We start from the raw sequence: 22,658 nt of genomic DNA on the forward strand, positions 1-22,658 counted from the left end.
CAAGAGTGGAAATGAATAATTAATTAATTAATGTGTCTATCACATAAAGTTTTAAGATTACATTAAATATGCTTCATAGAATTTATTTCAAATTAGAATCTTTAGTTATAGTATAATATATAAGAAATAAATCCATTTTCCTCCACTTCCAGGTATTTGGACATGTTATATTTGTCTTGGGATCCATAGTGGTAGAACATAGATTTTGGAGTTGGCTTTGAGTTCAGACTTTGTTCATTAAGAACTAGGAATGTCAGCTTCATTTAATTGTTTTGTGAGTTAATAGTTTTTCAGAAATTAAGCATAAGATCTTTTTATGACTTAAAAAATTTCAGTGTACAAGACATTTTCCCCCACAATGCTTAGACATGAAATACATGGTAATGTTTTGTAGAAACAGTTCGTGACTATGAGCACCAGTTTCACCTTAGGCTGGAACAGGAGCGAACACAGTGGGCACAGTATCGAGAAACTGCAGAAAGGGAAATAGCTGATTTAAGAAGAAGGCTGTCTGAAGGTCAAGAGGAAGAAAATTTAGAAAACGAAATGAAAAAGGTATGAAAGAATGTTTATCTGTAGAAATATTTGAATCTAGATGCATATGCTTTAATGAATGTTGTTGTAGTACTAGAAGTACTTTTATGTTTTCTGCCAGGGGAATTGTTGGGACAGAGACCTAAATATAGTACTAGATAATGTGATGTCCTTCCCTGAGACAATGTGTGTGACTCACTCCCCTACCATCTTTAAATCTTTGATTAGATGCCACCACCTCATGAGACCGTTCTGACCTCCCTATTTCACCTTGCAACCTCCCTATTTCATGTTGCAACCTCCCTCTCCCACCTATCACAACTCGTGATTTCCCATATCCTACTCCAGTTTTTCTTTTTCCTTGTCTGTCAAATAATGTTTTAAAATTATATTAATGTCATCTTTATGAACACTTCCTTAGAATTGTCTCAATTTAAAATCCTGGGTTATAGTAAAATATAGAAATAAACCCTTTTTTCCCACTTTCATGTAGGCAGATAGCATGACATGTTATATTTGTCTTGGGAACCATAAGAAACCACGTATTTCTTTATAAAGCACTGCATGTGTTTTCATAAGCACATATTTCTTTATAAAACAGAGTTCATTTTTCATGTTTATTGTTTGCAAACTTTCTTTGTTATGAGAGTAGAAATCTTTATTGGCCTGGATTAGTATCTACCACATAGGTGTTCGATAAATATTTTTTTAGTAAGGCTTGTTGCTCAATAATTGTGTTTAAACCAAAGTTATAGAATAGATGTCAGTTTTCCTTCTTTCTCAGTTTACCTTGGTTCCTGTGTGAAAGAATGCTTGAGCATATTACCATATAATGCCTGAATATGGAACTACTAAATATGAGACATTTTATCATTGAGAATATAAAAAAACCTTTTACCTAGTTTGATTATGTAAGCTAAGTATTTTTGATTTATATACAAACATTTTTACTATATATTTTAGTTGTCAATGAACCTTTATTTTATTTATTTATTTTTATGTGGTGCTGAGAATCGAACCCAGTGTCTCACACATGCTAGACAAGTGCTCTACCCCTGAGCCACAACCCCAGCCTACAAACATATTTTTTAAATGACATTATCTTAAAATTTTCAAAATAATTTTTTTCAATAGGATTATGATCTTTTATTACTAATCCAAATAATGTATTTGTTATTTTCACAGTATGCCACTTTGTTATTTAAAATTTTTTAATTTTTAAAATAAACTTTACTAGAACCATTTCTGATTAGCAGAAAATTTATAAGGTAACAGACAGTTCGTGTATGCTCCATGCCTAGTTTTTCTTATTAATCTTATATTAATATATTTGTCAGAGTTAATGAACTTATATCCATTCATTATTACTAAGGTATGTTCTTTATATTCAGAATGCATTAGTTTTCACCTAATGTCATTTTTTTCTGTTCACTATCTTTTCCAGGATACCACATTGAGTTTAGTCACATCCTCATGGGTCTTCTTAGACTTAACAATTTCTCAGATTTTTCCTTATCTTTAGTGACCTTTCTTTCATTTTTTTAAAAAAATTTTTATAGACTGCATTTTGATTTATTGTACACAAATGGGGTACATCATTTCGTTTCTTTGATTGTACACAATGTAGATTCATACCATTCATGTAATCATACATGTACATAAGGTAATGACATCTGTCTCATTCCACCATTTTTCGTACCCCTCTTCCTCTCATTTTCTTCTAAAGATGCTCTTTAAAAGCTCGCTTCCAATGACATTTAACACTTGGAATTGTGAGATTATATTTGTATTTATAAATAACTACAGAGACTGGGAATGTATCTCAGTGGTAGAGCACTTGCCTAGTGTGTGTGAGGCGCTGGGTTCGATCCTCAGCACCACGTAAAAATAAATAAATAAAATAAAAATCTGTTGACAACTACAACTAAAAATATTTTTTTAAATAACTGATACATTTTTTACTTTCTCTCATCTTTTTTTCCTGATGATCTTTGTCAAGTGACCTCTGTAAGCATCCCAAACTAATCTTGACTGTGAAGATGTTTATAACTAACATGTCTTTTCCAAACAGTACTTAGTTCAAAATAAAATAAATGAAAATTGTAAGGATTTGAAAACAAAGTGAATCTGAATCCCTTTTTTTCCAGGGGTATTTTTTTTTTAAATCCTGTTCATATTTTGGCATATATGTTTCCTTGTCCTGAACAATTTGGGATAAATTTTTGCTCATTTACATTCAGTGCCTAAGGTTAATTTTCATTTTTGCTAGCAGGAAGAACTTCAACTTTTTAAGTCTGTCTTTGTTTCTCTGTCTTTGTATATATTAAAAAATGAAAATTTAGTTTCTCTTCAGTTTACAAGTTTATAGGGTTTTTTCCTTTTACTACATGGTTTTGAGAATGGAATTCAGAAAATAATGACATAGTTTTATGAGTTGTTCTTTGGGTTTGTCTCATTTAGAATTAAAAAGTAAAAGAATATGTAAAGTACTCTTTTTACAAACATGGATGGAGGCCTTTTTACAGCAACACGATTTTCTAACCTTTTAGAAAATACATTATTCTATTTTGTGTATAAAATATCAGTTCTTTGAGTATTCTTAGGAAATTATGGTCTCTGTCTATAATCCCAGCAACTTGGGAGGCTGAAACAGGAGGATCTTAAATTCAAGATCAGTCTTCAATAATTTAGCAAGGCCCTCAGGAACTCAGTGAGACCCTGTCTCAAAATTAAAAAGAAAATAGCATGCCTGTAGTCCAAGTGGCTCAGGAGACTGAGCCAGCCTCAGCAACTTAGCAAGGCCCTAAACAACTTAGTGAAATGCTATCTCAAAATAAAAAAGGGCTGGGGGTGTGACTCAGTGGTTAAGAGCACCCCTGAGGTTAAAAAAAAAAAAAAAAAAAAAAAAAAAAATTATGGTCTTATTAACTTAGTAACCAGGAGTTGAAAACATAATTGTTGTGTGTATTTCCTTTTCTATTTGAGATATTTACTAACTCAGTTACTCAACTAAAAAGTCAGATTTGTTACAGTGAATCCATTTTTTTCTCTTTCAAATAGATTCAGTTTAATTTTGTGACTGTTAACAAAGTGCTTGGTATAATTGTTTGTAATACTAGTTTATAGATGGGTCAGGGTTTCTTAGAAAAACCATAAATGAGTTAGTTGTACCATTTAATTCTTGTTAACTGTAGGCCCAAGAAGATGCTGAAAAACTTCGGTCTGTTGTGATGCCGATGGAGAAGGAAATTGCAGCTCTGAAAGATAAACTGACAGAGGCTGAAGACAAGATTAAAGAGCTGGAGGCCTCAAAGGTTGTAAACCATTGAAATCCATCTGCCTGAATGCCATGAGAAAAATTAGAATCACTAAGGGGGAAAAACTAATTTAGACTATGAATCTTAAGAATCTTGCTCTTGTTTATAATACAAAAAACTGCACAGTGTGGTGGTTCACACCTGTAATTCCAGCTACTCTGGAAACTGAGGAAGGATTGTAAACTGAGGCCAGCATGGGCAATTTAGGGAGACCCTGTCACAAAATGAAAAAAGGAGCCGGGCATATCATGCAAACCTGTAATCCCATTGCTTGGGAGTCTGAGGCAAGAGGATTGCAAATTCAAAGCCAGCCTCAGCAACATAGTGAGACTCTGACTCAAAATAAAAAATAAAAAGGAGTGGAGATATTGTCCCTGGGTTCGATCCCTCGTACTAAATAAATAAATAAATTGTGGAGGAGGTGGGGGTTGGGTGTGATGTAGCTCAGTGCTTAAGTACCTGCCTGGCACATGTGAGGTCCTGGGTTGAATCCTTAGTATCACCACTAAAATAAATAAATAAATAAGTAGAAGCATTGAAATGGTTTCTCCCTTATGGATATTTTAAATAATTATAATAATGTCCTATTGTAAATTACTACCTTATTTCAAATCTAGTGTTTGTTTTCTTATCAAAATGACTCAATCTCAATAATTTTCTTATCTAGGAAAATAAACTATTCAGTGTTGACTTTGTTTTTTGATGGCATCCCCAGACTTGATCTTTTAGAGACAATATAGCTATAATAATGACAGATGTCCATAAAGACACACCAGAGAAAATACAAATGGATTGTTGGAAATTTTATTAGTTCTAGGTGTGGTAGTGCATGCTTCTAATCCAAGAGATTTGGGAGACTGAGGCAGAAGGATCACGGGTTTGAGGCTAGCTTCAACAACTTAGCGAGCCCTAAGCAACTTTTTGAGACTCTGTCTCATAATAAAAAATAAAAAGGGCTGGGGACGTAGCTCAATGGTAAAGTACCCCTGGGTTTAATCCCAGTACCAAAAACTAAAAGGAAAGTAGAGGTATAGCTTAGTGGTAGAGTGCTTACTTAGCATGTATGCAGCCCTGGGTTGCATCTCTAGGACCACCAAACGAAAAAAAATAGGCAAATATTAAAAGTGGGAAAGAAACAAACAAAAAAGATAAACAACAGCACAAAACAGGAATATAGAAACAAATGGGAATGTATCAATAATCCTAGTTAATGTAAATTTCGACCTGTGAGACCTACTAAAAGATTATCAGTTTAACTGATAAACATAAATTTATATTGCTTATAAGAGATTTACCTATAATAAAACCCCAAAGTAAGATTGAAATAAATATAACTTAGACTCCATCTCAAAAAGGAATGGGGTGTAGATCAGCAGAAGTACCCTGGGTTCAATCCCCAGAACCACAAACAAAGAAAAAACAAAATAGAAAAACATCCTGTGTAAATTCCAACCAAAAGAAAACTGATAGATTAAGTGTAATATCAAATGGATAGGATAAGGGGGCAAAAACTAATAAAGATGGAACCTACTTAATAATTCATCAGTAAGATAATTATGAACTTGAATGTGCCTTGTGTAGCCTTTTTTTTTATTAAAAATCATAAATTTACATAGGGCAATGTTGTTTGATTCATTCTCGTTATTTTTTCCCTTCCCCTCCAACCCCTCTTCTCCCTCCATACAGCCCTTCCTTCATCCATTCTTACCACCCTCCTTATCCCTAACCCAAAACCTAACCCTAACCCTAATGCTAACCCCTCCTACCCCCCATTATATGTCCTCATCCGCTTATCAGCGAGATCATTCGTCCTTTAGTTTTTTCAGGTTGGCTTATCTCACTTAGCATGATACTCTCCATTTTCATCCATTTGCCTGCAAATGCCATAATTTTATCATTCTTCATGGCGGAGTAATATTCCATGGTATATATATGCCACAGTTTCTTTATCCATTCATCAACTGAAGGGCATTTAGGTTGGTTCCACAATCTGGCTATTGTGAATTGAGCAGCTATGAACATTGATGTGGCTGTATCTCTGTACTATGCTGATTTTAAGTCCTTTGGGTATAGGCCAAGGAGTGGGATAGCTGGGTCAAATGGTGTTTCCATTCCAAACTTTCTGAGGAATCTCCATACTGCTTTCCAAGTGACTGCACTAATTTGCAACCCCACCAGCAATGTAGGAGTGTACCTGTTTCCCCACATCCTAGCCAACACCTACTGTTGCTTGTGTTCTTGATAATTGCCATTCTAATTGGGGTGAGAAGAAATCTTAGGGTAGTTTTGATTTGCATTTCTCTTATTACTAGAGATGTTGAACATTTTTTCATATATCTGTTGATTGCTTGTAGATCTTCTTCTGTGAAGTGTCTGTTCATATCCTTAGCCCATTTGTTGATTGGATTATTTGTATTCTTGGTGTAGAGTTTTTTGAGTTCTTTATACATTCTGGAAATTAGCACTCTATCTGAAGTATGAGTGGCAAAGATATTCTCCCACTCTGTAGGCTCTCTCTTCACATTACTGATAGTTTCCTTTGCTGAGAGAAAGCTATTTAGTTTGAATCTATCCCACTTGTTGATTCTTGCTTTTATTTCTTGTGCTATGGGAGTCCTGTTAAGGAAATCTGATCCTAAGCCGACATGTTGAAGATTTGGACCTACTTTTTGTTCTATAAGATGCAGGGTCTCTGGTCTGATTTCAAGGTCCTTGATCCATTGTGAGTTGATTTTTGTGCAGGGTGAGAGATAGGGGTTTAGTTTCGTTCTGTTGCATATGGCTTTCCAGTTTTCCCAGCACCATTTGTTGAAGAGGCTATCTTTTCTCCATTGCATATTTTTGGCCCTTTTGTCTAGTATGAGAAAATTGTATTTATTTGGGTTTGTGTCCATGTTCTCTATTCTGTACCATTGATCTACCTGTCTATTTTGGTGCCAATACCTTGCTGTTTCTGTTACTATTGCTTTGTAGTATAGTTGAAGTTCTGGTATTGTGATACCCCTGTTTCATTCTTCCGTAAAGGATTGCTTTAGCTATTCCGGGTTTCTTATTCTTCCAGATGAATTTCATAATTGCTTGCTCTATTTCTGTAAGGTACGTCATTGGGATTTTAATTGGAATTGCATTGAATGTGTATAGCAGTTTTGGTAGTATGGCCATTTTGACAATATTAATTCTGCCTATCCAAGAACATGGGAGATCTTTCCATCTTCTAAGGTTTTCTTTAATTTCTTTCTTTAGTGTTCTGTAGTTCTCATTGTAGAGGTCTTTCACTTCTTGTTGGGGGCTGTGCCATGAGGACGGTGCCAGAATGGCGCCCAATCACATCGGCACCGAGGAGGTTAATTGACATAAGCACACTCAGGTGATTTATCATCCACGCACACAATGCACGCGCATGTGTTCTCGAGCACTCCTAATCGTGCCTACTTGGACATCTAACTTCTCGCTTAATCTTTGCGTAAGAGGCATGGCCCTACTCTCCGCCTCCTGGAGGTGATATAAGCAGGCCGTAGGCGGAAGGCGGGGTGACAGTGAAAGCAGCAGCTAGCAGCAAGAGGCGGAGAGAAGCCACTAGCAGAAAGGAAGAAGAAAAGGCAGCAAGCAGATAGAAGCATCGAGTAGGGGCAGAGGCGGAAGGCAGATAGTAGAGTGGAGAATGAGAACACATCTTTAGGTTGCAGATCACAGTAAGAGGGATGCATCACTGGAGCACCTTAGGTAGACGCACCCTTAGTTCACAGGATGCAGGACACACCTTTAAGAAGGAGCAGAAAACTAAGAAGATATAGATATCTCTGAAAGTGTAGTCTCTCTCTCTTAAGCAAAGTCTCTCTTTCTCTCTTATGCAAAGCCTCTCTCTCTCTCCTCTCAAAGCAAGTAAGCCTCATTTCCTCTATCCTCTATAAACAAGCAAGCAAGGAAGTAGCCCAGAGATAGAAGTAGCTCAGTTTCCAGTCCACCATCCATAAAGACCCACGCAAAATGTTGCTGCAGGCGGTGACAAATACCCGTGGATTTGGTACTGCAAAGAGACAGTGACACTTCTTTTGTGAGATTGATTCCCAAGTATTTTATTTTTTTCAATGCTATTGTGAATGGGGTAGTTTTCCTAATTTCTCTTTCTGAAGATTCATCACTTATGTATAAAAATGCATTGGATTTATGAGCATTGATCTTGTAACCTGCTACTTTACTGAATTCACTTATGAGTTCTAAGAGTTTTCTGGTGGAATTTTCAGGTTCCTCTAAATATATAATCATGTCATCAGCGAACAGGGATAGTTCTTCTTTTCCAGTTTGTATCCCTTTAATTTCTTTGGTTTGTCTAATTGCTCTGGCTAGAGTCTCAAGAATGATGTTGAGTAGAAGTGGTGAAAGAGGGCATCCCTGCCTTGTTCCAATTTTTAGGGGGAATGCTTTCAGTTTTTCAGTTTTTCATTTAGAATGATATTGGCCATGGGCTTAGCGTAGATGGCCTTTACAATGTTAAGGAATGTTCCCACTGCCCCAATTTTCTCTAGTGTTTTGAGCATGAAGGGATGCTGTATTTTATCGAATGCTTTTTCTATATCTATTGAAATAATCATGTGAGTCTTAACTTTTAGTCTGTTGATGTGGTGAATGACATTTATTGATTTCCGGATGTTGAACCAACCTTGCATCCCTGGGATAAAACCCACTTGATTGTGGTGCACTATCTTTTTAATATATTTTTGTATGCGATTTGCTAAAATTTTATTGAGAATTTTTGCGTCGATGTTCATTAAGGATATTGGTCTGAAATTTTCTTTCCTCGAAGTGTCTCTGTCTGGTTTTGGTATCAGGGTGATATTGGCTTCATAGAATGAGCTTGGGAGGGTTCCCTCCTCTTCTATTTCATGGAATATTTTGAGGAGTATTGGAATGAGCTCTTCTTTAAAGGTTTTGTAGAACTCAACTGAGAACCCATCTGGTGTTGGACTTTTCTTTGTTGGTAGGCTTTTGATGACCTCTTCTATTTCATTGCTTGAAATTGACTTATTTAAGTTGTGTATGTCCTCCTTGTTCAGTTTAGGTAATTCATATTTCTCTATAAACTTGTTGATGTCTTCGAGGTTTTCTGTTTTGTTGGAGTATAGATTTTCAAAATAGCTTCTAATTATGTTTTGTATTTCACTTGTGTCTGTTGTGATATTTCCTTGTTCATTCTGAATTTTAGTAATTTGAGTTTTCTCCCTCTTTCTCTTTGTTAGTGTGGCCAAGGGTTTATCAATTTTGTTTATTTTTTCAAAGAACCAACTCTGTGTTTTGTTAATTTTTCCAATTGTTTCTTTTGTTTCAGTTTCATTGATTTTGGCTCTGAGATTTCCTGTCTTCTACTACTTTTGGTGTTGGTCTGCTCTTCTTTTTCTAGGGCTTTGACCGTAGTGTTAAGTCATTTCTTTGTTGATTTCTACTTCTTTTGTCGAATGCGTCCCATGAAATAAATCTTCCTCTAAGTACTGCTTTCATAGTGTCCCAGAGATTTTGATATGATGTGTCCTTATTCTCGTTTACTTCTAAGAATTTTTTTATTTCCCTCCTGATGTCTTCTGTTGTCCATTCATCATATAATAGTGTATTATTTAATCTCCAGGTATTGGAGAAGTTTTCGTTTTTTATTCTGTCATTTATTTCTAATTTCAATCCATTATGATCTGATAGAGTACAAGGTAGTATCCCTATCTTCTTGTATTTGCTAACAGTAGCTTTGTGGCATGAAATTTGGTCTATTTTAGAGAAGGATCTATGTGCTGCTGAGAAGAAAGTGTATTCATTCTTTGTTGGATGGTATTTCTATATAAGTCGGTTAAGTCTAAATTGTTGATTGCGTTATTGTGATCTATGGTTTCTTTATTCAATTTTTGTTTGGACGTTCTATCCAGCGGTGAGAGAGGTGTGTTAAAATCACCTAGTATTAGTGTGTTGTGGTCTATTTGATTTCTGGAATTGAGAAGGATTTGTTTGACGTACATGGATGAGCCAATGTTCGGGGCATAGATATTTATGATTGTTATGTCTTGTTGATTTATGCTTCCCTTAAAGCAGGATGTATTGTCCTTCTTTATCCCTTCTGACTAGTTTTGGCTTGAAGTTCACATTATCTGAAAAGAGGATGGATACTCCAGCTTTTTTGCTGTGTCCGTGTGCATGGTATGTTTTTTCCCATCCTTTCACCTTTAGTCTATGGGTATCTCTTTCTATGAGATGAGTCTCTTGCAGGCAGCATATTGTTGGATTTTTCTTTTTAATCCAATCTGCCAGTATATGTCTTTTGATTGATGAGTTCAGGCCATTAACATTCAGGGTTATTATTGTGATATGATTTGTATTCCCAGTCATTTGACTCATTTTTTTTTTTTTGACATGATTTGGTTTCCCCTTTATTTGGCTATTCCTTTAGGCTAGTTCCTCCCGTTGCTGATTTGCATCATTGTTTTTCATCTCTTCCTCATGGAATATTTTGCTGAGAATGTTCTGTAATGCCAGCTTTCTTTTTGTAAATCCTTTAGCTTCTGTTTGTCATGGAAGGATCTTATTTCATCATCAAATCTGAAAGTAAGTTTTGCTGGGTATAAGATTCTTGGTTGGCATCCATTTTGTTTTAGGGTTTGGTAAATGTTGTTCCAGGCCCTTCTAGCTTTTAGGGTCTGGATTGAAAAATCTGCTGATATTCTTATTGGTTTCCCTCTGAATGTAATTTGATTCTTTTCTCTCACGGCCTTTAAAATTCTGTGTTTATTTTGTATGTTAGGTATTTTCATAATAATGTGCCTTGGTGTGGGTCTGTTGTAATTTTGTATATTTGGAGTCCTATAAGTCTCTTGTACCTGGTTTTCCATTTCATTCTTCAGATTTGGGAAATTTTCTGATATTTCATTGAATAGATTGTTCATTCCTTTTGTGTGTTTCTCTGTGCCTTCCTCAATCCCAATAATTCTTAAATTTGGCCTTTTCATGATATCCCATAATTCTTGTAGATTCTGTTCATGATTTCTTACCACCTTCTCTGTTTGGTCAACTCACTTTTCAAGATTCAATATTTTGTCTTCAATGTCTGAAGTTCTGTCTTCCAGGTGTTGTATCCTATTGGTTATGCTTTCTATGGAGTTTTTAACTTGGTTTATTGTTTCTTTCATTTCAAGGATTTCTGTTTTTTTTTTTTTTTTTTTTTCCAGTATCTCTAACTCTTTATTGAAATGATCTCTTGGTTCCCATATTTGCTCTTTTAACTGTTGATTGGTGCAATCATTTAATGCCTGAATTTGCTCTTTCATCTCCTCCTTCAATGCCTGCATTTGCTCGTTCATCTCCTCCTTCAATGCCTGCATTTGCTTTTTCATCTCCTCGTTTGCTTCCCTGATTGTTTTAATTATGTACATTCTGAACTCCCTTTCTGACATTTCTTCTGCTGTGCTGTCATTGGGTTTTATTTAGTATCTAGGTTTGTTTGGGACGTTTTCTTCCCTTGTTTTCTCATATTGGTCAGATGTCTGTGGGACTCTATGATATTGCAGATTTCCTCTATTGGCTTTTAGTGTCCCTGTAGATTTCTAGTGTATCGCCTCCCAGCCTTCAGTAGCCTGAAGTCTTGGAATAACTTGATAATTTAATGCTTCCGAAGAAAGCTGCCCCTAGCCCGCTACTGGTTCCAGGGCTTGGAGCTGGCTCTGTGTGGAAAGGCTCTCACTGGGGGGCCTGCTCCGAGAAGCTCGAGAATCTGGCCCTGTGCGGGGAGCCCACCGCTGGAGTGCACAGGGGTGCCTGGGGAGGACTGTAGCTGCCCTGCCCTACTCTAATAAGTAGCCCGAATCCAGGCCTGCTACCCCGCAGAGCTTCACCGGGTGGTGGAAACTCACCCAGTGGCTCTATTTTAGTCTTAAGTTTCTCAATGCCTCCCCTTCCTGAATCCTGGGTTCTGGAGCAACTGGAGATGCAGTCACCCTCTAGTCCACCATCTTGGATCGCCCCATGGAAAAAGCCTGCGGCCGAAGGGGGTAGGTCCGCCTGGAGAGGCCTCTGGTCCCTGGTCCCAGAGGCTGCTTGTGGGTCGGAGGTCTCTGCTGGCCCGGGAACTTGTGGCTGGCTCTGTGTAGAAAGGCTCTCCCTGGGCAGTCTGCTCCGAGAAGCTAGCCTAGACAGGTGCTTCCCGCCGGACGGAGCCGGGCTGCTTGGGGAAGTCCCTGGCTGCCCTGTCCTGTTCCCTGAAGCAACCTGTGGGCCGGATCTTGCCACAATGGCTCAGGGACTTGGAGCTGGTTCTGTGCAGAAAGGCTCTTACTGGGGGGCCTGCTCCGAGAAGCTGGAGAATCTGGCCCTGTGGGAGGAGCCCACCGCTGGAGTGCGCAGGGGTGCCTGGGGAGGACTCTAGCTGCCCTGCCCTACTCTAATAAGCCGCACGTATCAGGGCCTGCTGCCCGGGCTGAGCTTCACCGGGTGGGAGAGACTCACCCCGTGGCTCTATTTTAGTCCGAGTCTTTCAATGCCTCCCCTTCTTGAATCCTGGGTTCTGGAGCGACTAGAAATGCAGTCACCCTCTAGTCCGCCATCTTGGATCGCCCCCCCCTTGTGTAGTCTTGAAACATGTGAATTAAAAAGTGACAACTACAAGAAGAAATTGAAACAATTACAGTAGGAAATTTGAACTGACCTTTAGAGAGGGCAAGGAGAAAAAAATATTAGTAGGGCTACAGGAATTTTGAAAAATCTGGATCATAATTTAGACTTAATAGACATATCAAGCCCTGTACCCAAAAGAAAGATAATATTTTATATTGTAGTAGAGCATAATAGTTAAAAATCACAGAATTTAGTAGTGTAGGCAATCTTGGGAAAATTACTTAATCTTTCTGTGCTTTTCTCAGCTGTAAAATGGGGACATTTTATAATGCCCCTAAGGTTGGTTCGCATTAATAGATATGAGCCCTTAGGATAGTATGTGGGATAGGATTATTATTATTTTTAGATACATTATCCTTTTCATGATATATATTAGCATTATGATACATTGTTTTTTATAGTGTATTTTATAATACATTTTTTCATAAGATCAGAAAGTGTTAACAAATTTCAAAGAATTGATGTTCTACAGATCTAGTTTGCCAATCCCAGATTATTCAGTTATTTACAACATAAAGACAGTCAAAATAAAATGCCTGGAAATGGGGGAGAAATCATGGAAAAACCAACCACAAAATATTTAAATCTATGGTGATATTTAACTCAAGAATGTAAAGGAGGGGCTGGGGTTGTGGCTCAGTGGTAGAGCACTTGTCTAGCATGTATGAAGTATAGTCAAAATTATCCCAAGATGACATAGGAAAGCTAAAGTAGTAATTATTGAAGAAAGTGAGTCTAGAATCAAAATCTTTCTTCCTCCTGCCCTCCTCTTTCCAAGACATTAAACTCAGTTTTGTAGGCAAATTTTTCAGAATCTTCTGGAAAGAGATAATCCTTATATTTTATAAACTGTGCCAGAGAATAGAAGAGAAAAAAAGTTCTATAGCTCATTTTATGAGACTAGTAGATCCTCACTACAAAGAACCAACACATAGAAAGGTAGTATAAGAAAAAAAATCATAGATTTGTCTCACTTAGGAATCTGACAGTGAAATTTTTCACATTTGTGGGTGGTGGGGGTGGAAAACAGCCAGGCATAGTTGTGCACATCTGTAATCCTAGGGATTAGGGAGGCAAAAGGATTGCAAGCTCAAGGGCCCCCTGGACAAGCTCACAAGTCCCAGTCTCAAAAACAAAAGCAAACAAAATAAAACAAAAAACTGGGGAAGTAGTTCAGTAGTAGAGCACTTGCCTAGCCTGTGTGAGGCAATGAGTTCACTCCCCAGTACTGAAGAGAAGGGAAAAATATACATCACACCCAAGCAGGGAGTATTCCCAACAATTTAAGGATGGCATATCATCAGACAACCTATTATTGTGATGTACCACATGAAAAGACTGAAGAGCAATATATTTCTCTTGGATTCAGAAAGGCCTTTGATAAATTTAAACACTAAATAAAGGACCATTTATCAAACCTTCAGCAAACAGTTAACAAATGTTTAGCAGTGTTGGAAACATTATGTGGAGACTATGCTCAGGAATTTTGTTGAGGTGTTTTGTGGTCCTAGATGATATAGCAAGGCAACATAAAGAAATGAGTCAGAACAACTGGAAAGAATCTGATGAAATTGATTTGATGGTCTATATAGAAAAACCAGAAAATTCACACCAGATGGTAGACCAAGTAAGAATCAACCAGTTGAAAGCTGTTCCAACAAGGTCAGCATAAAAAAAGAAGTGTTTCTATACTCCAGTAATATCCAATGAAAAGAATGTAATGGGAAGAAAGATCCCATTCACAACAGCAGAAAAACCTCTTACTTACCTAAGAATAAACAAAAATGGCTAAGATTTTTATATAATATATTATAAACAAAGACCTTTGTGTATGTTCCTGATAAAAAGATCAATTAGTGTAAATTCAGAATCCAGAAGAGTTTAATAAGGAACTTGACAGTTATTATTATTACAGAGAGGTAGCAGATCAGGAATACACCCAGCAAAATTTTAAAGAAGACATGGCAGGAGACTTGCTCTATCTTCCAGATACTAAGACGATTTGTTTCTTATTTCTGGATAAACAAGTGGACCTGTGAAATAGAATAGAGAGCCCAGAGACAGACCTGTATGTCTCTGGAAATTTGTACATGGCAGGTGACATTACAAATTAATGGAGAAGGAATGGATTTTTAAAATATCCTTTTTGCTGGGCACTGTGATGCATTCCTGTAATCCCAGTGATTCAGGAAGTAGAGGCAGGAGGATTTCAAGTTGGAGTCCAGCCTGGGCTGCTTAATGAGACCCTGTTTCAAAATAAAAGGGCTGGGGTTATAGTTCAGTGGTAGAGCACCCCTTGTTCAATCCTCAGTATTGGGGGGGGGGGTAGAGGTAGGAATATTTTCAAATAGTTATAAGTTCAGAATAAAGTGAGATTAACTTTATACCTCATACCTATGGAAATTAATTTCAGTCTGAGCTGGGGTTGTGGCTCCATGGTACAGCACTTGCTTTTAGCACATGTGAGGCCCTGAGTTCGATCCTCAACACCACATTAAAGAAAAAAAAAAAAGATGTCCATCTACAACTAAAAATATATAAAAGATAAGTTTAAAAAAATCTAAAAGTGAAAAGTTAATCTTTAAAACTTTCAGATGTTAAAAAACTATAGATCTGGGGTGTGGCTCAGTGGTAGAGCACTTGCCTCGCATGTGCAAGGCCCTGGAGTTCACACATATGTGCACACAAAAGTTGTTGGGGTTAAAAAGACAATATTAGCTGGGTGCAGTGGCACACATGCCTATAATCCCCGTTGCTCGGGAGGCTGAGGCAGGAGGATCATGAATTCAAAGCCAGCCTCAGCAAAAGTGAGGCGCTAAGCAACTCAGTGAGACCCTGTCTCTAAATAAAATGTAAATAGTGCTGGGGATGTGGCTCAGTGGTTGAGTGCCCTGAGTTTAATTCCTGGTACCCACCCCAACCACCACCACCAAAAAATATATTGACTATAGACGAAACTGTCAAATTTGGCTACCTTAGAATATAAAGTTCCTTGTTAAAAGGTCTACGAAAAGTTGAAAGAGAGAAACTATAGTCTGTGAGAAGATATCTGTAGCTCCTATTCCTGATAATTGATAGCTCAAATTAACAAAGATTACCAAGTCTGTACATGACCAAAAGCCCAGTGACAAAACAGGTAAAGTAATGAATGAGTATACCCAAAGGACTTAAAATCAGCATAATATAGTGATGCAGCCACATCAATGCTCATAGCTGCTCAGTTCACAGTAGCCAGATTGTGGAACCAACCTAGATGACCTTCAGTTGATGAATGGATAAAGAAACTGGTGTATATATATACAATGGAATATTACTCAGCCTTAAAGAAGAATAAAATTATGGCATTTGCAGGCAAATGGATGAAATTACAGAATATCATGCTAAGTGAGATAAGCCAATCTCAAAAAACCAAAGGACAAATGATCTCGCTGATAAGCGGATGATGACACATAATGGGGGGTGGGAGGGTGGCAAGAATGGAGGAGGGAGGGACTGTATAGAGGGAAAAGAGGGGTGGGAGGGGTGGGGGAAGGAAAAAAATAACAATGAATCAAACACCATTACCCTATGTAAATGTATGATTACACAAATGGTCTGCCTCTACTTCATGTACAGAGAAACAAGATGTACCCCATTTGTTTACAATAAAAATAAATTTAAAAAAAGAGGAAACTAGATAGTCAAGGAATGTAAACAAAAAATTTGGCTACACTAGAAATCAGAAAAATGAAAATAAAAATGGGGTACCATTTTAGCCAGATTATAAATCTTACAGAATAAGTTCTTTACATTCAGTTTACTGTTGGAGTGTTTCAGCACTGTCATCACATCAGATCCCCAGTTCACTATTTTGGGGTTTCTCTTTCAGTGGTTTGTCCTCAGCCACTCTGTTACCTGGGTTTTTGTACATGTTCATAGGTTTTTGATATGAGTTGTTAGGGATCGTGGAATTCAAGAAGATTAAAATATTATGCTGCTGCTTTTATCATCTTCCCAGCTTCTCAATAGCTTTCAAATATTAGAAATTCACCAATTTTTAATTCAGTTGAATCTTTATTCTAAGAAGTAATAACTGGTAGAATTAAGAGTTATATACCATTATTTATAATGGCTCTTTTGTCTCTTTGTTACCCTTTGGTAATAACAGGTGTCAGGGAAGGTGCCTTATAACAGCACTTTGGTTAGTGCCTTGTGGTTGACTGACAACCTCCAGCATCAAAACAGCTTCAGTAATCATTTTAGTACCATGTAATGGTCTAGGAGTAAAGATAATTGAAAATAGATAAGCCAGCTATTCTAAGTTTGAAGAAATAGGAAAAGGCATAAAAATGACCTTGAGTATGAAATTAGGTATAACCATGTGAAAAAGCTAAAAGTTAACTAAATGGTTAGAATTTAGAATGAGCAATTTGTGTGAAAGTGCAAACAAGTGATTTATAATCCTGCATTTTCTGCCTATATCTATTTCGGTTATGTTTATTTCAAATATTAGGCTGTACTGTTACTATTCTAAGTATTACAGTTAATTGTTTAACAGAAATAAAGCATTTTATAGAAAGATGTGATTTTAAAAAGTATTCTGCCCTTGGCTTCAAGTTTATGTGATTAGTGGCAAACCAGTTATTTTTCCAATCATGACTTCCTCTCCTTTAATTTATATGAATAAGTGTTGGTGAAAATTGTCTCCTTTTTATAAATTTAAGATAGTTGGAATTACCAGAAATTGAAGAAAATCAAAGTTGCAAGAATATGGTTATCATTTTTATCCTTAGAAATTAGCTGCTATTTAAAAAACACAAATCATACCTGGTGTTACTAAGTATGGAATAAAATAAGCACCTGCATTGCTCTGAAATTCAAATTGGAACTTTTTTGAAAAAACAGTCCACAGAATTATTATATGTAATCTCAATTATATATTTACTCAGGTGATGGAATTATGGATAACATCTATTATGTTATTTTCTAAGTTTTCTTTCAAAAGTATGTATCTATTTTATAATTAAAATTATCAATGTTAATTTTGTATAGATGTAAATTTATGTAAAATTAAATTTTTTCAAGAACCTTTTTTTTTTTTTTTTTTTGGTTACTGGACATACCTAAGATAGAAACTGTTACAAAATTTCAGTTTGATACATGCATCATCTTTCAGGTTAAAGAACTGAATCATTATTTGGAAGCTGAGAAATCTTGTAGAACTGATCTAGAGATGTATGTAGCTGTTTTGAATACTCAGAAATCTGTTCTACAGGAAGATGCTGAGAAACTGCGGAAAGAATTACATGAAGGTAAATGTATGTTCTAAATATTTTTATTTCAGTCTCTATGACAACTATGTTAGCAAATTTGATATTGACTACTAATAATAACAAATTCTGAAATATCAATTCAAAATGTTAGTGATTCATTTTAAGCTTCGTGGTTAATTTGAATGTTCTTATGCAAAGCTGAAGCTGTGAGAATGACTGAGGGTACTTGGATTGTTAGTGCTTTTGTATTCCTCCGTGACTCCAGCAATAACTGCACAAGGTGTGAGCTCTTAGGAGAAAGATAAGGCTGGAAATATCTGCTTAAACTGCTTTTGTTTATGTACCCTTTTTGATGGATATGAATTAGCAAAAGTGAGAATGGGATTGGGAGGATAGACAATGTATTCTGTGGGCCTTATTAACATTCCTTTTTTTTTTTTTTTTTCAAACAGTACCAGGACTTGAACCCAGGGCCTTACATTTGCTAAGCAAGCAGTCTTTCACTAAACTATATCCATAGCCATTTTTGTTTTTTATTTTGAGACAGGGTCTCACTAAGTTACTCATGCTGGCCTTGAATTTGTGATCCTCTTGCCTCTGCCCCCGGAGTTGCTGGGTTATATGTTTGTACCATGCATCCAGTTTAGCATCCTTTTCTTTTTTCCTGATTCTGGGTATTGAACCCAGGACCTCCTGCTTTCTAGGCAAGCTGCACTTCCAGCCCTTTTTGTTTTATTTTTGTTTATTTATTTATTTTCTACTGTCCTAGGGATTGAACCCAGGGGCACTCCACTACTGAGCTATACCCCTAACCCTTTTTAAACTTTGAGACAGTATCTCAGTAAGTAAGTTGCCCAGATTGGCTTCAGACTTGTGATCTTCTAGCGTCAGCCTCAATTGTAGTTGAGAGTACAGATATCCACTACCACTCTCAGTTAACATCCTTGTTTTTAAAGGACTATTTTGGATTTTACTAGTCTTGTAGGAGAGTGATATATTCATTTACTTTGTATTCTCTAAAACAGATATTGAAAATAAAAAACCCTAAAACTAAATTATTTATTTATTTGGTACTGGGGGTTGAACCCAGGGGTGCTCAACCACTGAGCCACATCTCCAGCCCTTTTTAAAAATTTTATTAGAGACAGGGTCTTGCTAAGTGCCTCGCTAAGTTGCTGGGGCTGACTTTGAACTCTAGATCCTCCTGCCTCTTCCTCTTGAGCAGCTGGGATTACAGGCATGTGCCACCACTGTGCCCAGCCTTAAAATTTATGAATGGGCTAATTTAATACATTAAATAACAAGGTCTAGCAGCAAGTTTAATAACTTTTTGTTTTTCTTTTTGTATTGGGAATTGAACCTGGGGACATAGAGCTATATCCCCAAACCTTTTTATTTTTGTTTAGAAACAGGATCTCGATAAATTGCTGAAGCTGGTCCTCTTGAAATTAGATCCTCTTGCCTCCGCCTCCCGAGTTGCTGGGATTATTGGTGTGCTCCATCATGCTGGGTTTAACTACTGTAATTTTGAGATAATGTTGAGCCTAAATGATATATTAAGATATCTGCCAAAAAAAAAAAAAGATATCTATAACAACTGTAATACAGATGAAAATATCTATAATTTCTATTAGTGATCAAGTTATAGTTATAAAACGTTGCCTACATTTTATAGTGAAGGAAATGGTGAATTTCAGTTAGAGAATATTGAAAATAGAGATTTTTTTTTTTTCTTTTCTTATCCCAATATATGGATCCCTTGAAATCCTAGACTTGTGGCAGCTTATACTAGTAGTATTTTAATATGCAGGATTTGGATTGTGGTGATAGAATTCTAAAGTGAATACTTCTAAATACATTCAATGTTAGAGTTATGAACAACTTAGGCTTATATATGAGTTATTTTTTTTCCAAATAGTGGAAAGCTAAAATGATATAAGCCTATAGAATTATTTCAGAAAACGTCATGAAAATAACCCCAACTTGAGTAGGTCTTTGGCCTTCAGGAAATACTTTTCAAATATACTGTTACAGTCAAACAGATAACCATACTTTAAAGGATGTCCAAAAGAATACAATCTTGGTTTAAACTTTGTATCCTAGCCCTTCTAGAATAAGTTGTTGATATTACCAAAACTTCTAATATATCCAAGACAAGTATTTGAGAAGTTTAATGAAAATGAGGAAGGGGATATGAGAAGTAATTCTGTACTAAAATGGTTATACCAAAAATAGTGTTTTTAAGTGAGAGAGAGAGGGATAAAAAAGTTGACTAGAAGTGTAATTTGCTGCCTAAACTGGGGGAATTAGATGTGCAATCAAATTATTGTAAGTGCCTATTATAGGTGCTGTGTCAAGAAGTATGTTAGGATGTAGCATTGACACCAACAAAGACTGGTCAATTCTTTTTGTCCTAGGAATAGATGGATTTTTTAAAATAAATTCTTCTTTTTAAAAAAAAAAATTTGTTTTTTGAGATGGGAGTCTCACTGTGTTTTCTAAACTGATCTTGAACATCTGGTCTTAGGTGAAATTCCTGCCTCAATTTCCCAGATAGTTGGGACTACTGTCCCATTGTGCCTGGCTAAAAAAGTTATTCTTAGTATAGTTTAGCTTATTCTTTTTTTTTTTTTTTTTTTCTTAAGTGGAGTTTTGAGAGAAGAGTAAGTACTTGTCAATAGTCTGAGAGGAGTGTGGCATGCAAGGCCATTTCCATTTGGTGCAGCTAGTTAACAAAGTACAAGAAGCTTCAGCAAGATTAGAATGCAAGAGAAAATGGGCAAAATATAATATTAGAATAGTGGACATGGACTAGATCATAGAGGCCTTATGCTAAGGATGTTAAACTTTGTCAGATGGGCTTTAAGGAGCCTCTGAGGGTTTTTTGTTATTGTTGTTGTTGTTTTTTTTTTGTTTTTTTTTTTTTTCTTTTTTTGGTACTGGGCATTTACCCTAGTGGCTGTTTACCATTGAGCTTCATCCCTAGCTCTTTATTTTTTGAGGCAGGATCTCACTAAGTTGCTTAGGGCTTCACTAAGTTGCTAAGGCTTCTTCAAACTTGTGATTTTCCTGTCTCATTTGATTTTTAAATAACAGCTTTATTGAGAAGCAATTCATATTCAGCCTTTTAATGTCTAAAATTGAAATTTTTTTTTTTTTTTTTGAGAGCAAAGTAGCAATTTATTTTTGACACAGAAAGTAGAGCACGCATGAGGGAGGTCCCAAGAGAAGTTGCCCAATGTGTTTTTATTTTGTTTTGTTTTGTTTTTTTGTTTTTTTTCTTTTTTGGTACCAGGGATTGAACTCAGGGCACTCAACCACTAAGCCACATCCCCGCCTTATTTTGTATTTTATTTAGAAACAGGTTCTCACTGAGTTGCTTAGCACCTCACTTTTGCTGAGGCTGGCTTTGAACTCATATCCTTCTGCCTCATTCTCCTGAGTCACTGGGATTACAGGTGTGTGCCACTGTCCTGGCTCAATGGTTTTTAATTTAGAATTGTATGTCATCAACCACTATCTAATTCCAAAACATTTCATTACCTCAGAAAAAAATTCTTACCCATTTGTAGTCACTCACTATTTCTCTTTTCCCATGCCTGTGACAGTCACAAATCTACTTTCTGTCTCTGGATTTTCCTGTTCTGACTTTCATCTGAATGGAATTTGTAACAATTAAACATATGATATGTGCCCTTTTGTGTCTGGCTTCTCTGAAGAATTTTAAGCTGGGGAGTAATATCATTTTTGAGATTTAAAATGTTCAGTTTAAGCTGGGCACAGTGGTAATTCCATAGCTTGGGAGGCTGAGGCAGGAGGATCCCAAGTTCAAAGTCAGCTTTAGCCCTGCCTCAAAAAAAAAGGGGTGGGGCTGGAGATGTGGCTCAGTGGTTGAGTATGTCTGGGTTCGATCACTGGCACTTAAAAAAAAAAAAAAAAAAAAAAGGTTTGGTTTAATAGCACCATGAAGGATAGGAAAGAGAGCACAAGACTCTGTAAAGGCCGTGGCAGGAAGAATGAAAATGTGACTACCATTTGTCTTAAATCTTAAGGACTGATCTAAGGCAGAAGCCAGAAGTTGGAAGGTAGATGTGCTATATTGCAAAGGAGACAGAACTAGTAGGTCTCTGTCTTGTGGGAATGGTTTGGGATAAGAAGTCAGAAATGTGGTTCTCTCTCAAGTTTCTGGCTTGGGTGGCTGGGTAGATAGGTAGGTAGGTGGTGCTACTATGTCTTCTAAGAAAGGTGGCTGAGCTGATGGTATCATAGTGCTTATGTTTTACAAAGATTTCTTGACTTATCCTAAGGAGGCAGAACTAATGGGCTCAGGAATGACAGTTTTATCAAAATGTATTAAACAGGGGCTGGGTTTGTGGCTCAGTGGTAGAGCACTTGCCTAGCATATGTGAGGCACTGGGTTTAATTCTTAGCACTACATATAAATTAATGAATAAAATAAAGGTCTGCTAACATCTAAAAAATATTTTTTAAATGTATTAAACATATTTAGGAGTGGTTACTACACTTGGACCTGTAGAACAACTTTTGACAAAGTATATTTCCTACATTTTTTTCAAACTATAAATATTGTTTTTATTTTATTTGTTTGTTTTTGTGGTACTGGGTGATTGAACCCAGTACTTCACTTATGCTAGGCAAGTGCTCTACCACTCAACCACATCCCTGGTCCTTGTTTTAATTTGCCTAATAAATTTGGGAAACGCTATATTACATATCATCACTTTTTTTTTTTTTTTTTTTTTTTTTTAACTGTAGATTAAACCTATGGGCCCTTAAGCTACATTCCTACATTCCTAGCCCTTTGTGTTTTATTTTGAGACAGGGTCTCACTAAATTGCTTAGGACCTGGTTAAGTTGCTGAGGCTGGCCTTGACTTGTGATCCTCCAGCCT

The 22,658-nt window shown here is 36.5% G+C and overlaps 1 protein-coding gene across 2 annotated transcripts in view; it reads left to right on the plus strand.

Moving 5' to 3' along the window:
* Positions 1–22,658, plus strand: part of RABEP1 (rabaptin, RAB GTPase binding effector protein 1) — a 138,655-nt gene that overhangs the window by 78,626 nt on the left and 37,371 nt on the right. For both annotated transcript variants that reach the window (XM_079132431.1, XM_079132432.1), the window contains exons 4-6: positions 395–555; positions 3,729–3,848; positions 17,650–17,785. In XM_079132431.1, coding sequence (XP_078988557.1) covers positions 395–555; positions 3,729–3,848; positions 17,650–17,785 — 417 coding nt within the window. The remainder of the gene's footprint in view (positions 1–394; positions 556–3,728; positions 3,849–17,649; positions 17,786–22,658) is intronic.

This window comes from Sciurus vulgaris (genome assembly GCF_902686455.1).
Source record: "Sciurus vulgaris genome assembly, chromosome: 3".
In the NCBI taxonomy this organism is placed as follows: Eukaryota; Metazoa; Chordata; class Mammalia; order Rodentia; family Sciuridae; genus Sciurus; species Sciurus vulgaris.